The sequence below is a fragment of the Piliocolobus tephrosceles genome, chromosome 15, assembly GCF_002776525.5.
Source record: "Piliocolobus tephrosceles isolate RC106 chromosome 15, ASM277652v3, whole genome shotgun sequence".
Lineage (NCBI taxonomy): Eukaryota > Metazoa > Chordata > Mammalia > Primates > Cercopithecidae > Piliocolobus > Piliocolobus tephrosceles.
In genome coordinates, this window is record NC_045448.1 from 55,127,254 (window position 1) to 55,150,843 (window position 23,590).

The following is a 23,590-nucleotide window of genomic DNA, read 5'->3' on the forward strand; positions in this document are numbered from 1 at the left end:
GAGAAAGCGGGAGTAGGGGAAAATTTTTAAAAATACCAAACTTGGTTTAGTTTGGGGATAATTTTCTTGGATTGGGTGACTTATGCGAAAAATCTGTTTCTTTCTTCCTCGCTCTTGCATCCTGGATATAGACTGTCAGTTTCGGATCCAAGGACAGCGATGGCAGAACTCACCCGGGTTGCCTGTCAAATCAAGGCTATCGCAGAATAAATCCCGCCGCCTGCTGCGAAGCCCCGGCGCACAGCAAACTTCAGTGAGCGAACTGAGTGATCGCTGTTGGGATATGCAGATCCCTGATGTAAAAGGCGGGGTGGCCCCCCTGAGAGCCTCTCCTGGGGGCCGGAGCCCGCAGGTGCAGTGAGGCGCGCGCGCGGGTGCCGGCGCCCCCAGAGCCGCCTTGCCCGGGGAGAGGGAGCCCGGCGCCCGGCGGGGTCTGGCGGCCGCACACCGGCGGCGGCGGCTCGTCTGCGGCAGCTGCAGCGGATGATGGTGGCGGCCGGCCCGCTGGGCTGTGCCTGTGCGTCGCCTCGGAAATCAGCGCCCAGCGCCGCGCGCTGAGTCCCTGCAGGTCGGCCGCAGCCCCAGCCTCGGCGAGGACGGCTCCGGCTCGCGGGGGGGCGGGGGGCGCGCGGGGTCGGCTTATCATGGCGGATCGGACGGCGCCCCGCTGCCAGCTCCGGCTGGAGTGGGTGTACGGGTACCGGGGTCACCAGTGCCGCAACAACCTGTACTACACGGCCGGCAAGGAGGTGGTCTACTTTGTGGCTGGGGTCGGGGTGGTTTACAACACCCGCGAGCACAGCCAAAAATTCTTCCTGGGACACAACGACGACATTATCAGGTAAGGGGGTGGCCACGGGCGGCGGGGAGAGGCTGCGTGTGGAGGCGGGGAGGGTGGGAAGAGGATGACCACCTGGGCTTTCCTGGGGTCGGATCCGGGAGCCCCGTGGAATAGAGGATTCTGTCTGGAGCCGCATGGAATTACTGAAGGGCTGCTGATTCTAGGGCCAGGGCAGAAACAGAGTCGGGGATGCAGGTGAGGAAGGAGAGATGTCTTTTCGCTGTATCCCTCCGGAATCCAGGCTTTTGAATCTCTAGGGAGTTGAGTGTTCCTGATGCGTTCTTGCTGTTCTTTCCTGCTACAAGTGGAAGGAGCCTGGGTAACTATCAAACACTTCTTCCTTCCCTAACCAGGTGCACGGTAGGACCAATAGCCTGAAGTGTGGGCATCTTCTTTGGGAGGCTCCTCCGTGGGTTTCTCATTAAGCGAGAGGATTAAAAAAGATCTAAAAGAAATTTTACTACTGGTAATTTGGAATCTTCATCTTAGATGCTTTGGACCTGGGAAATTTCTGCAGTGGGCGGGGAGTTTGTTCTCTAATATTTCACTTGGCAGTGTTTTAATGCCCAAAGCATATTTATAACTAAATGGATGCTTCCACAACATCATTGAGGTTATTAAAGGCTGGCAGCTGCTGGATCACAAAATCCTACCAGCCAGCCCACACAATGACCAACATCTGCTAGCGGATGGCCCAAGACTGACTGACAGGAGAGCTCATTTGGATGAATGGCCATTTTAGGGGCCTTCCCGATTAAATTGAAGGGGGTTACACTGTGATTCTTGGCCCTATCCTTTCATCTTTGGACCAGACACGTTTTCCTCCAGCCTTTGTCAGCTTTTATGTGACCAAAGTATGGGCCAAAAGCTGTTCACAGGGAATCCTTTTCAGCCTTCAGCAGTTAAGAAAGATTTTCATCATATGGGAGCCTCAGCCCACAGGGAAAATGACTTGCTGAGGATGGACTACAACTGACAGAGACCATATTTGTACCTTCCAAACTTGTGTGTTTCATTGATATAGAACAACTACCATTACATTCTCAGAATATTGCCACTTTTGCTCTTAAGTTTGTCTTTCACAATGAAATAAATGAAGTGGTGTCATGTCCATGCTTCTGATTTCTCAGTGCAGAGAATGATTTCAAAGATTAGCTTTTTTTCCCCTTCCCAATGATGTGCTTATATTGCAGAGCCTTTTTTTCTGAGACCTAAAGTTGAAAAATTGTTACAGAAAGCAAACACTTAATATTCAAAATACAGATTTTAAAAATTCTTGACTTTTTTTTTGAAGATGGGAGCTCTAATGTTCTTAAGATTTGGTGGAACTAACATGTAAAACTTTTTTCATGTAACATATGACAAAAATAGCTTTTTTTCTTCCCTCCCTAACATGGTAGTGGTTGTGATTGGGGCATCCTTACATAGTTTTGTTCTGCAGATTTTGCTTCTCTAATTGCTAGGCTGATTATGAAAGTTACAGGTGCAAATGATTAACAATGATTCATGAAAAGGTTAGATGTTAAAAAATTTAAACCCATTATGTTTTTGCTCTCTCTGTCTTAATGCAGTGCTTTCCATTACAGCATCAAAATAAGATGTAGTCCTTTGGGGGAAGGGAGAGAGTGGCAATTAAACAGAAAAATTCCCTGTGTTTAAATAATACTAATGTGACAGTTCGCTGAACTACTTTGTGGATTTGAACTCTTAATCCTAATTTTTTCTCTGATACAAGGAAAAAAACCAAATGCACTGTTGAAACTGAAGGTGGGAAAAGGGTGGAGTTGCAGTAAACCGTTGTTATGACAAGCAGCCGGGCTAGTGGGATGTGATGAAATCTAGCTTGGGTGGTTAAGGAAACATTCAGATTTGAAGAAAAGGTGAATGAAGTGATGTGTATAACTGCGTTTGTAGGGAGCCTTAACTGATGAAAAGCAAAAGAGACAGTTAGCGTCTGATCTGTTTATTAAACTACCTTAGTGACATAGTAGTAAGCCTGATTTCAGAGAAAGGACTGTATTCATAATTCTCCACAATATTTGGTTGGGTCAGAGTATGTATAGGTGAGCAGAGTAGAGTTCTTTAACATCCATATATGTATTTGTACATAAGAATAAAATTAATGAATTAAAAAACACAAACCACCGATTATTATGGAATTAAGAGCTATAAAATTGGAATGTTTATGCTGTTCTTTTGCTTTGTCTTATGTATGTAAATATCTTTTTCTGGCGAAGGCACTGCACAAACCACAATGCACAATTTTTTGTCCTTATGAATTTTAACTCATTTCCATGTGCTCTTCCACCTGAAATATTGAGGTTTGTTATTAAATGGAGAGGACTATAGCTAAGGTTCTAATGCAAAAATATTTTGGTTTTTTATTGAATCATTACATGAATATCAAAACTTGTTCGTTTCTAACTCGTTTCGATCAAGTGAGATAGCGTAAGTAATTGTCCACTTGGTACATAGCTTTTTCATTAGTTTGAAAGATACATTCATGTGCATACATCTGTACTGCTTTATTTTTTGTGTTACTTTGCCTAGAATATTAACTAGAAAGCAGCCCAACAAGTATTGATAACACACTCCATTTTATAAAACCATGTGATCTCCGTGATCATAATGAACCCTAATAATAATGTAGGTTTTGGCAGAGTTCATTAGGGCTCAGCATATGTGTCCTTCTGCTTTGACAGGCTATATGTTTAAGTCAGATTTTTAAAGATGTTGGTATGTGAGGCATAATATAATTTATTGAATGTGGAGGCTTAGTTTTATTCTCTTGAATGATTACCTTTCATTTCAGGTAACAGATTAGAAGATGATGCCATATTTTAGACCTGATAACATTGTGATAGAACAAGTGAATACTTAAAGTAATATTTGCTATTGGGCTAACAACAAGGTGCAAATCAGGGCTTGATAACAAGGACAGTAGTAGAGACTGGGATAATTACTAACTTGGTTTCTACTTTAGATAGTAAAACATGACACAGAATGGGAGTCAATGAAAGAAAAGCCCATGAACTCATTCATCCTCTGTTACTTCCCTTCCATTTTCACAGTGATTCCAGTTGAGACATTTATCTCCTCACTCTGGACCCCTATATGTATTGCTTCTGACTGGATCCCTGTCTCTAGGTTCTTCCTCATTTTCTGGCTCCCGATTGCAAAGGAGGTTTATCTACAATGCTGCTTTAGGGGAAAGGGCACTGACTTCGTTATCATGCGCACTTGGGTATAAATCCCACTCTGCCATTTATTGGAGGTATCTGGGTGAGCGGCTTCACTTCTCAGGGCCTTGTTTATTTGTGAAATGGGAGTAACAATACCTAAACTGCAGAGTTGTAACTATTAGAAAAAAATGTATGCAAAGGGTTTAGTGTAGGACCTGGCCCCTAGTTGGTGCTCAATAAATATTCTTAGTTGTGGTAGAAGTAGTATTTCACTAAACACACACACACCCCCCAAAACAAAACAATGATTCATCGTTGCTCACAGGCAGAAGTCCAGATTCCTAAGCTTTCTGTTCTCTCTCCTAACCTACCATCCTATCCTTATTTTCCTTTTTTAAAAAATCATAAATTGTTTGCTTCCCACTTGCCATATGATGACTCTGTTCTTCCCTGCCTCACACTGGAATGATTCATCTTCCCCGCTGGCCCTTCTCTGTCTGTCCAACCTCACCCCTCCAATGGCATAGCGGTGGGAGCTTGGGCTTTGCTGTCAGTCATACTTGAGTTTCAACCTAGGTCTGCCACCAGCTGGCGACTTTACTAAACCTCTTTGAGTCTTAACTATCTCATCAGTGAAACAATTTTTCACTTATAAAATGGAGTTTTAAAGGTATCTCCTTTGTAGTTTGTTGTGGGGATTACATGCAAAAATGTTTGGCCAATGGTAAGTGCGCAGCACCAGGGTCCTGTTTGCATCTGCATCCTGCAAGGCCCCATCTTCTGCAGTCTTACCTCTCCCATGAGACCTCGTACCATCCTCCGATGACGGGCGCCTTGCACTTCCAAAACTTTGTGTGTTTTGTGACTGACACTGCTCACTTAATATGTATCATTTAGGGCTATCCTTTCGTTCTGTTTTCATTTGTAAGCATATATAAGACCCTTGAGGCAGAGAATGAATCTTATAACCAGAGCTAACATCTCATAAGTGCCAAACTCAGAACTGAATGTGTGTGTGGATTGTTCTGATCCACCCTCTCATAATCCAGTGAGAGAGGCACTGTTGCTAACCCCAGTCTACAGGGGAGGCAGCTGAGGCACAGAGAGGTTGAGGATATTGCCTGTTGTCACTGTCTGGCAGACTGTAAAATGGGAATTGGAACCCAGATTGGTCTGATTCCAAAGCTCCAAGCTTTGGCTTCATTGCTCTGTGGCCTCTTATTTTTCTGTCATTGTGGTCCCTATAACTGTGACTTCTTCCTAACCAGAAAGTAATAAGTTGTTGCTCTTTGTAAGTCCGCTTATCCTCTGTTGGTCTATAAACTGTTTGATTTATTCAAGAATATTTGAAGTAGATCATTAGAATTCTGCCTGGAAATGGAACCATGTTTAAGTTTACTTTAGAAACATCCCCAGCTTGGCCGGGCTAATCCCAGCAATTTGGGAGGCCAAGGTGGGCAGATCACTTGAGCTTGGGGGTTCAGGACCAGCCTGGGTGGCATGGCAAAACCCCATCTCTACAGAAAATACAAGGGCTGGCTGGGCATGGTAGCAGGGCCTGTGGTCTATGCCATTCAGGGACCTAGGGCAGGAGAATCTCTTTGGCCCAGGAGGTGGAGGTTGCAGTAAGCTAGGCTTGCGCCATTGCACTCCAGCCTGGGCGACAGGAGTGAGGCCCCGGCTCAAGGAAAAAAAAAAAAAAAAAAAGAAAAGAAAAGATTTGAAAAAGAGAAATATCCACAGCTTTGGAACAATGACCTGAAACAACAATCCATTGGAGATTTTAATTTAAAAAAATTATTTTAGTCAAAATTGTGACATGGCTCAAATAATCTAGCACTGCAAATACAATTGAACTTGTTGGATTTGAAGAGACTTGTCTAACAGCCATGGTTGGATCTGGAGTGTCAGGTAAGCAGGTTCACATGAAGGCCTAGAGATGTGACTTTATATTCTTTAGTCCCTTGACCAGTTTGAATAAGAGAAACATGGAAGTAACCACAAAGAATCAAATCCATGTTAAGTTGAGTGCTTGCTCTGTACCAGACACTTCATATATATGTCATCCTATTGAATTCTCCCACCCCCAACACTGAGAAATAGGTCTTCTCATTTTACAGGTATGGCTCTGAGAGGGAAAGAGGTTTAATCATAGTTACTCAATGGGATCATCCTTCTGCTCTTTGGATCCCACTTACTCTGTGTATTGGAAAGAGTGTGAAGTGAAAGCTTTTGATGGAAGCTTATCTTCATAAATGATTGCATTATTGCTCTTTTTATTAGTTATATTCTACTTGGTGATTTTTATTAAGATTTATTTTTTCTCTAAGTTGGGTGTAATTTATTCTTTCGTATTTGTTAATTCATCAAAAACTCATTTTACATCTATAATGTGCCAGATGCAGGGGGTATAGCAGTGAACATGACAAAGTTTCTGCCCCCTTGAAGCTTACTTTCTGATGGGGATAGCCAACAGTGAATGGGCAAGAAAATAAGGTGACTATAGATTGTGATAAGTGCTAAGAAGAAAAATAATCACAGAGAAACTGGGTTTAATGGGGGTATGGAAGCCACCTTAGGCAAGATTTCCAGAGCAGCTCTCTAGAGAGATGGCATTTAAGCAGAGACCTGAAGGGTGTGAAGGGGAAGACAGGTGAAGATGTAGTGGCAGAGAAGAGGTTATGTGCAAAAGTGTCAGAGTGGGAAGAAACGTAATGTGCCTAAAATTCTGGTATAGATAGCCAGAGAAAGACCAAGGTCATTGTAATTCTCATCCAGGTCATTAATGCCTCATGGGTTTTGGTAACATATGTCCTAAATTTCCAAGGACAGTCACAAATATTCCATTCAGTTATTGTTGTGGATATACTTGTTCTTGTCACATCATGAATCTAATTTTTAATTCAGAAATATAAGACCGGGCTCACTCCTGTCATCCCAGCACTTTGGGAGGCTGAGGTGGGAGGATCATCTGAGCCTGGGAGTTGAGGACCAGCCTGGGCAACATTGGGAGACCACATCACTACAAAACATTTAAAAATTAGCCAGGCATGATGTCATGTGCCTATGGTCTCAGCTACTTGGGAGGGTGAGGCAGGGGGATCACTTGAGCCTGGAAGGTCAAGACTGCAATGTGCTGTGATCACACCATTGCACTCCAGCCTGGGTGACAGGGTGAGACCCTGTCAAAAAAAAAAAAAAAAAAAGGAAAAAAAGAAAAGAAACATGACTGTGTTTTCTTTTACCACATAATGGTCACTGCTTTAAAACATTGCGCTGAATAAAGAATTATATCAGTCCCACCAACCGCATCAATCAGACATGCGGATTACACTGTGATAGGTGAAAAGCTGTTCCCATGGCAGCAACCCTAATTAGGCAACACTATCCTGCAGCTTCTCCTATCCTCAAGGTGTGGATCTGAACACCTTTTTGAAGCACTGTGGAATTGTTTTCCACAACAGCCACACCATTTTACCGTCCCACCAGCAATGTATGAGAGGTCCAATTCCTTCACATCATTGTCAAGATTTATTACTGTTTGTCTTTTTTTACTATAGCCATGCTGCTGATATCTCATTGTGGTTTTAATTTTCATTTCCTTCATGACTAATGATATTGATCATCTTTTCATAAACTTATTAGCCATTTGTATATCTTCTTTGGAGAAATGTCTATTCAAATCATTACCCATTTTTAATCAGTTTGTCTTTTCATTGTTGAGTTATAAGAGTTTTTTTTTTTTTTTTTTTTTTTTACATATTCTGGGTATAAGTCCCTTATATATTATTTGCAGATTTTTTCCCATTCAGTGAGTTGTCCTATTCACTGTCTTGGTGGTACCCTTGGACGTACAAAAGTTTTTCATTTTGATGATGTCCAATTTATTAATTTTTTCTTTTTTTATGCTTTTGATGTCATATCTAGGCAACCACCACCTAATCCAATGTCATCAAGATTTACTCCTATGTTTTCTTCTAAGAGTTTTATAGTTTTAGCTCTTACATTTAGGTAGATTATCTATTTTGAGTTAATTTTTATATATGGTGTGAGGTAGGGGTCCAACTTTATTCTCTTGCATGTGGATGTCTAGTTGTCCCAACGTCGTTTGTTGAAAAGACTGCTTTTTCTCCATGAAATTATCTTGGATGCCCACAGCCTTTGAATTCAGCCAGCAGAGGACGAACTTCTCCCATGTAGAAGATGCTGAATGTTTGGAGGCCCAGAAATGGAAATAACCATTAAAGAGATTAACCTAGAAGAAATAGAAACCATAGGCTTTGGTTGCTGTTCTGTATTTGTAAAGGTGCTGTTAGAGCTAATGAATGACATGTAGATTTTTATGTATTTATGAAGTAAACTATAACTTGAAGAGTGAGTGCAGTATTTAGTAACTGCTGGTTTAGGGACCAACAACAGCCTATCCATTGGATTTGTTTACTCCCAAAGGTTTTTGCTTCTTAAAAATGATTTTATAGGCATTACCCTTGCTGCTGGACACAGGTCTGTTGAGCCAGCTGAGGAGGTGAGTGGTATGGAAAGCAGGGGGAGTTGTAACAGAGGGTGCCCTTTGATCTCTACCCCTTTATCAGTTCATTCCTTTCTTCCCCTTAAGGGAGGTAGGCATCTGGATGGCCTCAACTGGAATTTGAAGGATTCTGGGATTGTCCACTGGTTTGCTGCCTGCTACTCCCTTTCCCATCGACACAGAGGAGGGGAGCAGCAGGCCAGCTTACCTCCTGAAGATGAAAGGAGCTCTCTCTGGACTGGTAATTCCTTAATAGGCTGGTTAGAGAATTTTTCTAAGGCTACGGGGAATTATTTTAAGGCATGAACCTTCATTTTTAGTTTAACTGCTGTTTAATAATGCCAGAAAAACATTTTTTTATGTTATGAGTTGATTTTGTGGATAGGAATAAAACAAGACTCACAAATGACAAGATGTCTTCTAAGTAAGGATCATCAGTTGCAAGAAACTTTTTCAAAGAAGTACAGTTGAGGAGATTACAAGGTGGAAAGAAAACCTTTTGGAACTCAATTACAGGGAGTGCACACTATCAGTCACTGCACACTATCAGGCAGCTATTCTTTCTCTACTTATTTCTCTTGCAAGTGTCCCTATGCAACCCAGGGATTCACATCTCTGCTTCTCTCTGGACAATACATGCTTTGATTTTCTCTGGCTGCTTAACTCAAGGATTCATTTTGCACATGGCCACCCTCCCAAAAATCCACCTCAGTCCCCTGAGTACAATCAGTCTTGGTCCTACAAAATCAACTAAATCAATCTTTTGAGTCTTAATTCCAAATTCCCAGGAAAGAGAATCTAATTGCCCCGTCATGGGTCAGGATGTCCACCGGGTCCAAACAGCTGCAGCCTGGAGGGTGGGACAGTGTTTCAAAGGGCTGCCCCTTTAGAGAAGATCCCCCACCCCTAATAAGGGGGGACTAGACTGGGAGAGAATAAATGGCAACTTTACTACAGAAGGTGGATTAGAAGTGGAAGCAAATGATTTCTTGATGCACAGAAAAGGACAGTGATGAGAAATACTGAGTTGAGGACAAGAAAAGGTAAGTAAAGGGATACTAAAAGGGCTTACATTAAAAATATTGGTGATATAGCCGGGTGCGGTGGCTCATACCTGTAACCCTAGCACTTTGGGAGGCCAAGGTGGGCGGATCACCTGAGGTCAGGAGTTCAAGGCCAGCCTGGTCGACATGGTGAAACCCCGTCTCTTCTAAAATACAAAACTTAGCTGGGCATGATGGCGAGTGCCTGTAATCCCAGTTACTCAGGAGGCTGAGATGGGAGAATCACTTGAACCCAGGAAACAGTGGTTGCAGTGAGCTGAGATTGCACCACTGCACTCCAGCCTGGGTGGCTGAGTGACTCTCCATCTCAAAAAAAAAAAAAAAAAAAAAAAAAAAAATATTGGTGATATGTATCATGGAGTTTTCACTTCTCATAAGAGACCATGTCGAAGTGTCTCCAGACAGTGCTACGCAATGGCTGGTGGCCGCGGTCTTGGAAGGCCAGTTGGGCATTAAGTGTTTGTCCACTGGGGTGCCAGTGCTACTATTAAGGGTTTTTTTAATCCCCTGCTGGTCTGGTGTCAGGGGTGGTGGGTTAGAGGAGTGCAGATGGAAATGAGGCTGATATTGGCAGGCACTGGGGAGGTGGCTTGATGGTACTCACAGGAGGCTTCCTGGGGCTGGCACAGCAGCCAAGGTAGTGGAGGTGGGGATGAGGGACAGAGGTTAATTACCAACTGGTAAAGAAATAGTTCCATATTTTAACTGGTAGAGATACTGGTGCATACCTGCTGAACATCAACCATGGCAATGAGTGAAAAGGTTTCACAAGTGAACCCTAGGATGATTTAGTGAGTGTAGCTATCTAACACATTTTGAAAATGAATTTTCCTAAGGCTAGATTTAAAACCTGCTTAAGGTTCCTTATTGCCTGCATGATGAGAGTCAAACTCCCACAGGACGTTCTCCATGGTCTGTTATGATCTTCTCCCTGGCTTCTCTCCAGCCTGATGTCTCTCCCTGTCTTAACATCCTCCAGGCACATCACACACCTTGCAGTTCCCTGAAGGATGCCAGTTCTGGCATCCTATTTTGTGTTTCCTCATCCCTGCATGTATCATTTTGGTTGCCTGAAATGATCCCTCCTTTCTCTACTTGTACAGTCCTTCACTTCCTTCAATGTCAATGCGAGTGTCACCTCTCCCTGAAGCCTTATCTAATAGCTCAAGACTGCCTTGTCCTCCTTTCTCTATGCATCTGGGCTACCATGCACGTTCCTCCCTTCTGGAGTCATTGCATCATGTTGCATTTATTGACTTACCCATGTTTCCATCTACTTTGAATTTCATGTGTATGTCCCTGTGCCTAGCACCTTGTCATAGGCATAGTAAGTGCTTTGGGTATTTTTACTTATTCTTTATATTTTGAATTATCTGGAAGGAGCAATAGGGGTGAGATTTCTATAGAACTCATTTTATACATACTTTGTGAAGATAAAACCCAAAAATACTATTCTCAGCTGGCATTGACAGGCAGGATTCAGAATCTTCTTTTTGTTTTGCAAGAATATTTGAATGGCAATAATGAGTGATTATTGCTGTGTTCTTAGACACCAAATTTGATTTGACTTCTTCCTTCTACTTCTCTACTCGTCTGGATGGAAAATACAGCCATTGAGGACATAATGTTTCCTACTGGAATATGGCCATGGCTCTTATAGTGAATGAGGCATTCCTTTTGAATGTTTGTGCTTCAGATATTTTGACTGTATTATGAGAAAAATCATGATTTGCATCCCTTTCACTGTAAGAAATATTGTCTTTTAAGCAACTTTTGAAAATATGTTGGAATGTTTGTAAGAGGGAAGTGAAGTCCAGATATCTGCAGAGATTGTAAGGTAGCACCTGCCAGCTCTAACTAAATTTGTCTTTCCTGGCCCAAAAGAGTTTCACCCGAAGATACAGAAGTAGGGGTTCGAGGGAAGACCCCTGGAGAAAGTGACTTTTGAAGGCTGAAGAGCGGTTTGGCAGGGAGGTGGAAAAAAAATGGGGAAGGAGGGAATGACAGGGCAGGAACGGCTTGTGCAGAGGCTCAGGGGCTTAAAATAGCAGGGTCCCCTGAAGCAAGAATAAGTAGCTCAATGTTACCAGAATGACAGATGAGAGTGAGGAGGGTATGGTGGGAGATGAAGCTGGATTAAGTGGGCTGGAGCTAGATGGCTAAGAGATTTACCGCGCATTCCACAAGTTATGGGTACCAGTGAGTTCATTTAAACAAGGCAAGACAAGGCCAATTTACATTTCAGGAAGATCATTGCAGGAGTATTTCTACTTTGTTTTTATTAACCTTTTCTTCTGATTCCTTTCTCCTCTTTTCCTTCAATGCCACACTTCTCAGAAGAGGGAGCATGGCATCGTGCATGGGGATTGGGGTCCCATGGGGTTGAACACCGCATGGGCTCTGTCTCTAACCAGACATGTGACTCTGGGCACGGCACTTACCTTTTCTGGGCCTCGGTTTCCTCAGTTGTAAATCCCTAAGATCCTTCCAAAATCTCTTCTAAGTTGAAGTCCTGAGGTTCTTAGTTGTCTGCATTACTTTCTCTCCTGTTTTTATCTCTCGTTTACTTTTCAACATAGTGAACTGGTTTCTGCTTCCGCTGGCCCCTGGAGTTCTCTGGAGCGGCTTCAGTGACCTCCATTGCTAGGTGGAGCCATGTCGTGCTTAACCTCTTCACGGCACTGGGTCAGCTGATCACCTTCTACTCAGTGCCCATCCTTTTCTTTCCTCATCATAGTGATCCCCTGGTTTTATCTTACCTCCCCTGCCCTTTGCCTCCTCTCCCTAGGCCTACCTGATACATACAGGGACTGGTCAATGTCACTGATCAGATTCTCTCGCCAAAAATGCATGGCCTCAATGTAATCATCAGGAAACAGACCAATGCAAATTGAGGGACGTTCTACAATTCCACTGGTCTGGACTTGGCAACAAATGTTATTCTTGTAAAAGACAAAAACAGATTAAGGAACTGTCCAGGTTAAAGAAGACTAGAATTATAGAACTAAATGCAATGTGTGACCTTGGATTGGGTGGAGAGGGGTTGCTATATACAACAGTATTGGGACAATCGGTGAAATTTGAATATGGGACTATATATGAGGTAACAGCTTTGTGTTACTGTAAAATATTCTGAATTTGATTGTAGCAATGCAGTTATATAAGAGAATGTACTTATCTTAGAAGATATGTGCTGAAATATTTAGAAGAATCATGAAGAAATATTTAGGAGTGAAGAATCAGATTACTCTCAAATGGTTCAGTAACGATGACAGCAGCAGCAACAACAATAATAATAATGCGTATGTTTTGTTTTTTAAGATGGAGTCTCGCTCTGTTACCCAGGTTGAAGTGCAAGCATCTGTTCTCTCCTTTTTCTTCATGCTGTGCTCTTTCCCTGAGACCTCTTACCCACTGCCTCTTCCCTGCTTCTGTCCTTGCCTTTCCGTTCTATTCTCAACACAGCAGCCAGAGTAATCTGGTTACAATAAGTAACTGCAGTCTTTGCCATTACTTTCAGTGGCAAAGACTGCAATTACTTTTGCACCATCCATGTAAGTCAGGTCACGTAAGTTCTCTGCCTTGAACCCTCAGAGTAAAAGCCAGAGTCCTTGTTATGGCTTCTAAGTCTCTATTTGGGGATTTGGCCCCTTTTACCTCTGTGATCCAATCTGTTTTCTCTACATTCCTTGATCCGCTCCAGCCACACTGGCCTTCTAGCTGCTGCTTGAATACGCAGGTGCTCTTCTGCTGAAGGGCCTTTGCACTCTTTGCACTCTTTATGCCTGGATCCTTGTCCCCTCAGATGTTCACATGACATTATTCACTTCCTTTAGGTGCCTGATCAGTGTTTCCTGAACTGATTACCCTGTTTAAAATTCAGACTCTTCTCTAACACATTCCTTATTGCCCATCCTTGTTTTATTTTTTTCCCTAGTAATTATTTTGATCCATCTTGTCTCTTTAAGATATAAGCTGTATTTGGGCAGGGCTGTTTCATTCACTGCTCTGCCTACAGTTCTTATAATGGAGCCTGGCATGTAGAAGGTGCTTAAGAAGTGTTTGTTGAATGAATAAATGAAAGACTTGTGCATGACTTTTATTTGTTTTTGGATGATCCCCTTAGAATTTCTGCTTAGAATAGGACTTCCTTTTTGTACTCGCTTTGACGGACTATGAATCCTATAGACCCCATCTCAGAATAATAGGCTTGTTTTTTCTGTTTTACACTTTTATTGCAGTGTAATACAGATACAGAAAAGTACGTATATCATAGTGCACACATGGCTCAATTCTCACAAACCCAACACACCAGTAACCTTGCTTACATCGGGAAATCAATACCACCCGCACCACAGACAGCACCTCATGCCCTTTTCCAGTGACAATCACCACTGCAAAGGTTATCTCCATCTGACTTTTAAGAGCATAGATTAGTTTTGCTTAAGGTACTTTTAAAAGGAATGGTACAGTTTGCATTCTTTTGTGCCTGGCTCCTTTCAATCAATATTATGTTGATGAGATTCGTTTGTGTTTCTACATGCTTATTCTCGGTTCTGTATTTTTTGTTGTGTGGAAATACTGGAGTTTATCTGTTCTACTGTTTATGGGCATTTGGATGGTTTGCAGTTTCCTTTGGCTAGTGGTACAAGCATTCTAGCACAAGTGAACATAGATGCAGTTCCACCTAGGAGTGGTATTGTCAGGTCACAGGGTGCACAGGGTGCCTTGCTAGATACTGTCAAACGGTTTTCCAACGTGGTTGTATCTGGCCAGATGCAGTGGCTCACTCCTGTAATCCCAGCACTTTGGGAGGCCGAGGTGGGCAGATCACATGAGACCAGGAGTTTGAGACCAAAGCGATTGTATCAATTTATACTTCCACCATCACAGAGTAGTGTTTTCTCATGTATAAAGTAAAATATATACATATATTCTATAGGAAAGTAATTCTTTTGAAATATAGTTATAAAAATAGTTTTAATATGTGGGTATACAGTATATGTGCTTCTTTATTAACACATACAATTAAAAGGTTTAGCAGTTCTTTTTTTTTTTTTTGAGATGGAGTCTCGCTCTGTCTCCCGGGCTGGAGTGCAGTGGCCGGATCTCAGCTCACTGTAAGCTCCGCCTCCTGGGTTTATGCCATTCTCCCGCCTCAGCCTCCGGAGTAGCTGGGACTACAGGCGCCCGCCACGTCGCCTGGCTAGTTTTTTTTTTGTATTTTTTAGTAGAGACGGGGTTTCACAGTGTTAGCCAGGATGGTCTCGATCTCCTGACCTCGTGATCCGCCCGTCTCGGCCTCCCAAAGTGCTGGGATTACAGGCTTGAGCCACCTCGCCCGGCCTAGCAGTTCTTATAATTACTATGATTTAAAAGTAGCGATGAATATGCCTGATGTTTGAGATATCTGCAATAAATGTAATGTGATATGAAAATTCTGTGTTTTTACCAGTCACAGAGTCACAGGTACTGCTGATACTTCTATGGTTTGTTGATTACCTTCTGAATGATAGGATATCCTAGTGTGTTACAAGTTAGTGAAAATAAAGGTATAATTTTTAATATAAGTTCATCAACCTCCTGAAATCTATAAAAGGGTACATAGACCCCCAGGTTAAGAACCCCTTAAGGAAAATGACTTACAACAAAGATTTCTTGAGTGCCTCCTGTGTGCCATACTCCATGTGAGGCACTGGGGACCCAGCAGCACATAGCACACATCTCTCAAGGAACTTGCAGTCACGAGGGCAGGAGTCCACACATGCACAGCTGGATATAGTTAGTTACCCAAAGTGTGTGAGAGCCTCAGGACATATTCCTAGCCCATTCATGGGAGGTGGGTGGTGGTTCGCGAAGGCTTTCTGGAAGAAGGGGCATCATTAGATTTAGGCTCTATACCTGTCACTCTGGCTGCAGTGTGGATAATGGATTGGAGGAAACAAGTCTGCAAGCACTCGAAGGAATCCAGGTGTGAAGTAATTGTGGTAGCATGCAAGGAGAACGATGAATACATTCTGGAGACTCTAGATTCCTGGCGATGGATTGGATATGGGGAGGGCACTGGGAGTGGGGTAGAAAGAAGGCAGGTAGGTGTAAGGTAGCGGTGAAGTTTCTGACTTAGTCAGCTGGTTGGATGGTGATGACCATTCACTGAAACAGAATGAGGAGCAGGTTCAGGGTCAGGGGAGATGAGTTCAACTTTGAACATGTTTAGATTGAGGTGTCTGTGAGACATCGGAGAGGCGGTTATACATTTATATGGGCCTTTGCTCAGGAGAGAGCTGTGAGAGTTTCAGTGTGTGTGTAGGAGTGAGTGACATACCCAGAGAGGGTAGGGAGGAAAGAGAAGATCCCAGGGTCAGGACTTTGAGAAAGATCAACTTTTTAGAAACCAGCAGATAAAAGGGTGTCTATGAAAGATGGGAATGGTCACGAGGTAGGAGGCAAACCAGGGAAGTAGAATGCCCTGGCAAGAACAGAGAGGTGTCAAGAAGATGCTTAGCAGACTCAGCAGAGTAGAAGAAGGTGAGTCTGGAAAGGGGCACAGTGGGTTTAGCAATAAGAGGTCATTGATGAATTGCTTTTACTACATAAACACTGGGAATGCTGATTTGTCTCTGGACTGTACTTTTATCTGGGTTTTAAGCTTTCTGTTATAGCAATAAGAATGTCCAAGGGTCATTTCCTTTTAGGTTTACTTTTCTTCTTACATCTGCTTTTTATATTTTCCTCATGCTCCAGTGAGTTTTATGCTGCAGTGGTAGTAGGCAGTCCTTTCAGCTTTATGACTTCTATCTCTAGCAGACTCTAGCTCTTTTTTTTTCTTGGGACAATAAGAGATATTGTTACAGATGTTGCTTCTTGGTGAAAAGACTTGCAGGCCTATTTTTCTGCGGAGTGGGTATGATCACATTCACTTTGACTGGCCCTGTTTATGTATGTGAGGGGCTGGCCTACTGATAATGACTTTGCAGGTCATCCTTCTTGCCTTGAGTGAAATTCAGTTTCTAGTCCATATGATAAAAATGTAATAGAAGAGATATCAATTCTATATATAAATTCTATAAATGTATAATTATTTTCTTCCCAGAATGTCAGCAACTTGGATTTTTAAATAATCTATGGGAGAAAAATGAGAAGATACTTAAATTAAACAAACATGTTTCAGTGCTTACTCCGTAAATGACAGTGCAGGCCACACGATCACAGCGATCCAGGCAGGAACCATTGAGTGCCTGGATACTCCTTCCCTCTTCATTTTCATTGTCCAGGGAGCCCCAAGTGCAGTTGATCTTGGCCTCTCTGTCTTACTGCTTCTGCCCTGCTCCACATCCCTGGTTTTGTGTGGATGGTTACGGTAGAGTACTGACTGGTCTCCTGGCTTTGATGGTTACTCCCCTAGCCCATCCTCTGCTCAAGAACCTGGTGAAACTTTTTTTTTTTTTTTTATTGTGACAGAGTCTCGCTCTGTCACCCGGGCTGGAGTGCAGTGGCCGGATCTCAGCTCACTGCAAGCTCCGCCTCCCGGGTTTACGCCATTCTCCTGCCTCAGCCTCCCGAGTAGCTGGGACTACAGGCACCCGCCACCTCGCCCGGCTAGTTTTTTTGTATTTTTTGGTAGAGACGGGGTTTCACCGTGTTAGCCAGGATGGTCTCGATCTCCTGACCTCGTGATCCGCCCGTCTCGGCCTCCCAAAGGGCTGGGATTACAGGCTTGAGCCACCGCGCCCGGCCGAACCTAGTGAAACTTAAACAAAAAATTCAGATTTATGAGCCCACACCTAAGGACTCTGATTCAGTAGGTATAGGTGTGAAGCCCCAAAATCTGCATTTAAAAATTATCATAGAAATATAGATATAGGTATATATAAATGAGTACACACACACACACACACACACACAAATTTCCTTGCTCTTTCTGTTGAGAGAACTAAGAAAGCAGTGACACATCAGCACCAGAAACATGACTAGCACCCAGAATTCAGTTTCTAAAGACTGTTCTCCACAAAAAAGACCAGAACTCCTTGGAGAAATAGCTGATTTCTATTTCTCCTGGGAAATAGTGAAACACAAGATACATCTGGAATATCTTCTTGTGCTAGAAAATATAGCAGTGCTTAAAGAATAAGGGGAGATATTAAAATGACATGAGAGCCAGCTTGAAGGGACTTCCATTGGCCACATCTGGGATAATTTGAGCATGAATTATAATCTGTAGAATAAAATTAAAATCCTTGCATCCATAGTGATATAAATAACTCAATGGGGAGAAGGCAAAGCTCTTCCTTGTGTAGAAAGCCAAGTATTAAATATAGCTGGAATGATGGATTTAGAAAACCAATGGATGCTATAACTAGTGATGAAGGTTTGTTGAGGAACGTGATTTTACATCATCCTCTACCACCAGGTATTTATTATTTACAAAGGACAAACAATAAGTACTGTGGAGAAACCTGGCAACCCACCATAACTAAATTCAAATTAACATTCACAACAATGGGACAAACCACACTATTAAAATAAAAAAAAAGATTCCTCAAGTGGTTTTAGTCTCCAGAATTCCTGCTCTATGCTAGCACTGGAGTTAGTGTTCTGTGGCACAGATCTGATCTGTCTCTGCCTTGCTTAAAAACTGCCAACTCTATTACTTCTGGAATGCGACCCTACCCTACCTTTTTGCCATTATCTCCTGTCACAGCTGTGTTTCCCCAACTTTCCTACCTTTGGTCCCATCACCCATACTCCTTGCAGTAAGTCAGAGGGTTTCTGTGTCTCCATGTTACTGCCCACAGCCTTGCTACTGAAAGTGCCTTCCAGGTCTCTCTCTGTGGCAGATTCATATAAGCCAAGAGACAACTAGACTGTCACCATCTCTGTGAAACCCTTCCTGATTTCATGGGAGCAGAACTAATGTCTATTTCCTCCTTGCCAGTGTAACATTTTCTCCACCCGTCTCTTAAACACATCTCAGTTCTGCTATGGCTTTCCATTTGTGTGTCTCCACCCCAGCTATGCAGGCGACTGGCCCCTCTGTGACCCGGAGACACTTTATGTGGTGGAAAAAGCTAGGGCTTCAGTGCCAGTCACACCTAGGTTTGAATCTGAGTCTACCACTTCTTAGTTGTTACGCAGCCAGCCTCAGCTGCTTCCTCTAGACACACTGGTAGGTTATTATTGAGAATTCAATTCAATAAAGCATGTAAGGAGCTTTGCAAAGTGAGTTGAAGAATGACATAAAAGAGAACGAACCCTCATTCTAGGCCGTGAGTAAGTTTTTTTACACAGTAAGTCCTCACTGAATGTCATCATTGATAGGTCTTTAGAAACTGTGACTTTAAGCAAAACAGTGTACAACAGACCAATTTTATCATCAGCCAATTGATAAAAAGAGTTAAATTCCTACAGCATATTTCTGACAACAGGAAAATCACTAACCTTCTAACTAAAGGCCAAAATGCTTATCATATTAAACATTAAAGTAAACAGGAGCTATCTAGATGTTTAAGAAAAATTAATAAAAACTAGTAAGATAATGATTTACTCGTTTATTCAGTTCAGGGTCCTGGGTGACTGGAGCCCATCCCAGCAGCTCAGGGCACAAGGTGGGAACCAGCCCTGGACAGGACGCAGTCACATTGCAGGGTGCACGCATACACACAGTTGCACTCACGTAGCACTCATGGAGACACACCAGTTCACTGAATGTGTGCATCTTTGGGGTGTGGGAAGAAAGCAGAGCGCCCCTCGCAGACATAGGGAGATTGTGCAAACTGCATGTGACAGTGGCCCTGGCCAGGAATTGATATTTTTTCTCATCAATGCTGTAACAAGATGATGTTATTCAAGTACCTGCTGTATGTATCTGTCATTTACATAGACAGATTTTATATATATGCATTTCCCCCTGTAATCCTGAAGAAAATTCAGAGGGATAGTCACATGGCTAGTAACCAACAGACCCAACTTTGAACCTATTTCTGTCTGACTCCAAAGCCATGTTCTTTCTATTACATGGGAACTCATAAACCAGGAGAGACAGAGAGAGCCAAAATTACCTTAAATAAGAAGCCCATAGTGAAAAATATTAAGCTAGAGTCGTAGTCTCTAAACTTTTTTTGATTGTATACCTCTCTTAGTAAAATACTCTTGTGCAACTTCCACTAGAGGAATATTTGCTTATTTATGTATTTATGTTATATACTTGTATTGTGCTAACATTATATTATAAAACACATATAACATTTGCATTAAATTTATATGTAAATGCAATTTACATATGAATTATAACATTTTCTTACTATACTCCCTAAATCATCTTGCACATCATCTTTGAAAACCTCTGAACTGGAGAACAGAGGACGGAAGGTAAATTTGACTAGTGGGGTTTTGGAAGAACACATTCTGGAAGAGATGGTATTTGGGTGGCCTCTGGGAGGATGTTAGGAAGTTAGCTGGCATACTGGGTAGGGGAAAGCATTGCAGGTTGAGGTCATAGTTGGGTGAAGACAATGCATTGGACAATTCTGGGCATGTACATTGAACAATGAGAGTTGGGCCAGAGGAGAGTTGTTGGGGGTGGGGGGAATCTAGAAAATAATGATGTAGTGCACTTAGAATGCAGTTCTGAGACAGGTGGCCTTCTGAGCTAAAGAGATTGCTTTATGTTATCAGTCTTTTGTGGGGAAAAGAAGGACCCATAATGGTTGATGATAGCCTAGAAGAAAACAAGAGCTGGCTGAGTGCCTAAGGGGCCAGAAGAAGGGATATAAACCCATGGGAATCTCCTTGGGTGGCAAAGTGACCCCGAGGGATAAATTTGCAGGAACATGTAGGTGATTTCACATTTGGATAGGATAAAAATCCAAATGCAGACGTGAGCCGTGGAAGTTTTAAAAGATGTTAGTGACTGCGACTGGATCTGGATTTTAGACATATAGACTTATAAAAAAGTAGCATGGACAGAGGAGTGGGGTATGCAGAGTGAGGGAGGCCAGTGTGAAGGAATGACCTTTGGAACGCAGAGCAGGAGGGAGACAGTGGAGAGGCAAAGGGGGCATTTGTGGGATGAGGAAGTGGGAGAGGGAGGAGCAAATGCATTGGATGACTAGGAAGTTGTGGGTCAGTTAGGGGAGAGAGGGACTGAGGAGGAGGAGTGGGTTCTGGGGCTGGAGGATGGGGGCCTACTTCAGACATGCTGAGTTTGAGATGCCTATTGAAAATTTAACTATGGACATTAGAAGTGCACAGAAGAGACCTTGCCTATTCAGATGTCAGGCACCACTCTGTTAGGTGCTACTAGAAGGATGGGAATGCACACCACACACACACGTGTGTGCACACACACATACGCTGCCGTGGAGGCCTTCCCAGTGAGGGAGTGAGGGAAACAAGGCGTTGTAGGGTGCGGAGAAGAGGGCTTGCCTGCCTGCAAGCAGGTTTGGGGAGCCTTTTACAAGAGAAGGGATGCTGGAGGAGAGTCTTTAAGGCAGGAAGCATTCTCCAGGTGTGAGCTCTAGGAGGACTGTCCTGCTTCTGACTCCAGGGTAGATTAAAATGACCAGTTTTGGTGAAGCAGAGAGGTATTACAGAGCACTGAATTCAGTTTAGAAGCAGTTAATCTTGGGACAAACTTCTTTTAAGAGTAACTTCCCAAGGAGGGAACAGGTTGGCAGTCTTAACTGCAGGTCTGATCTTCAGGAAGGTTGTTGGATGGAGATCCAGATGGGATAGTCTCTTCTATGAAAGGTAGCCAGATGGATAAAGGTGAGACTCATGTCACAGACACTGACTGAGTGCCTGCCAGGAGACACTCATGGAGATTAACGTATGTGTGAGGTGAAATGCATGTGAAATGAAAAGTGACAAGACCTTAAGATAGGCCAAGTCTGGTGATTAAAATCTGTGATCCCAGCACTTTGGGAGGCTGAGGTGGGAGGATAACTCGAGCCCCAAGAGTTCGAGATGAGCCTGGGCAACATGGCGAGACTCCACCTCTATGAAAAAATGAAAGTAAAATTAGCCAGGTGTGGTGGTACACCCCTGTGGTCCCAGCTGCTTGGGAGGCTGAGGAGAGAGGATTGCTTGAGCCTAGGAAATTGTGGCTGCAGTGAACCATATTCCCTGCACCACACTCCAGCCTGGGTTACAGAGCAAGACCCTACCTTAAAAATAAAATAAAAAAGAGCTTAAGATAAAACCATGGGGTACATCCTTCCCTTTAACTAGTGAGGAGAGGAGAAGAAGCATGAAGGGGCCTGAGCAGGAGCAGAGTAGCCAGGAAGAATTGGGGAGGTTTAGGATCGTGTAAGCCAAGGGAGGAGCAAGAGGCTCTGCATGTGTTTTGCTGGGTGGGGCTGGTGGTAGAGGAAGTGGAGGCAGGGTCAACTGTGGAGCTGTGCAAAAAGAGGGACCAGGATTGAGACTCAAAAGAGGTTAAGGGAAGAACAATTTCATTCCAGTGGTGTGGGGCAGAGTCTAAACTGCTAGAATAATGAGTAAGAATGAAAATGTGGAGGCAACAGGAAAGTGTAGCCTAATTAGGGCAAGGCACTTCCTGGTATCTGGAAGATTTAAGAGTTGTCTTGCTCATAGGCACCTATTCTGGGAGATTCAACACGCCCAAGATGCCATCTGTTTCGGTAGGAAATACTGAATGAAGGTGCAGGTTGACCATCAACTGTGTCTCTTTTTCCCAAAATGATCCTTAATCAAGAGGACATATCTGCTTTGATGGAGCAACAAATCAGAGGTTTGAAAATCTATTTATTGTTTTCCTTGGGTACAGGCTTGTGATTTCATTTGGTTTTATAGTGGTTTATTATTCCTGAAATTTCAAGATGTGTACAACATTCTGTTTAAGGGCTTTGCCAAAAATAAAATTATAAAGAAGAAGAGAAAGAAAGAAAAGAGTGTTGTTGTTGTTACTAATCCTTATAGAATGTCACACTGCAAAGACTGATTTATAGGTGCAAATTTTACACAATTCAGGACTTAGTTTTTTTCTGAGTTATAGCATCTTTTTCCTCTTTAAGTGACTTTTTTGTTTTATAGATAGAAAACGATTGATCTGTTTATAGGTATTTAATTCCATACGTGTCCTAGTTTCATCTAACTCTCCTTTGGATCTCAAAAGCTAATTCAGCAGCTAGCTTTTTCTTTCTGGGTATCACACAAAAATAAAAAATCAAATTTCCCACAATCAATCAATGGAATTATTAGAGCAGTACTGTGCCACAAGTGATCAGTGATCAGCCATGGATGCCACATCAAGGAAGCAGTCACTCACTTGACATCCCAGGAGTGGTTTTTACTGAATGTCAATTACTGAATGTCTAACTTATTTTCTCTGGCACTGTATGCACTTCAAAGAGACTGCAGTATGAGCGCTGTGTATTTTCTACAGCCTATGCTCATTCAAATCCTCATTTGACCTTTTCCCTTGTGTTCATAGGAATCTTAACTATAGGATTTTAAAATTGATTTTATTAAATATCAAGGAGATACATAACATTTTGGTAAATACATAAAATGTAAGTAATAATTAAAGATTTTTAGAATTTCACCAAATGTCACTACTATGCTGGTGGGTAAAATGCTTCACTTGTTTTTCTAATTAGACCACCCTAGGCGGTGGGGTTTTATGTTTTCAGAGCAGGTCACTTCACCTTTTCAGCCACGACAGAAGCAAATCTAGCCAAGGATGTCCTTTCTTTTCATGCCAAGTGTGCTTTCTGGATAATAAGGTAAAAGGTCTGCTAGACTGATGTTCAGGTGGTGGCAACATACTACTATAGGACAAGATCCTGAAATTCAGACTAGTGGGAGTTAATAATGAGAAAATTTTGTGAAATGACTAAAAACAAACTCATTAACTTATATATTCTCCGGTAACCTTACTTATCACTAGAGAAAATTAGTGTATTTGTCTGAAGCCCACATAAAGAATGGACTTAATTCTTGCTTAAGACTAAAT

The 23,590-nt window shown here is 42.6% G+C and overlaps 1 protein-coding gene across 1 annotated transcript in view; it reads left to right on the forward strand.

The window, feature by feature from the left end:
- Positions 1 to 644: 644 nt before the first annotated feature.
- Positions 645 to 23,590, forward strand: part of EML6 (EMAP like 6) — a 253,531-nt gene continuing 230,585 nt past the window's right edge. Inside the window, exon 1 of the mRNA XM_023190182.3 lies at positions 645 to 841. Coding sequence (XP_023045950.2) covers positions 645 to 841 — 197 coding nt within the window. The remainder of the gene's footprint in view (positions 842 to 23,590) is intronic.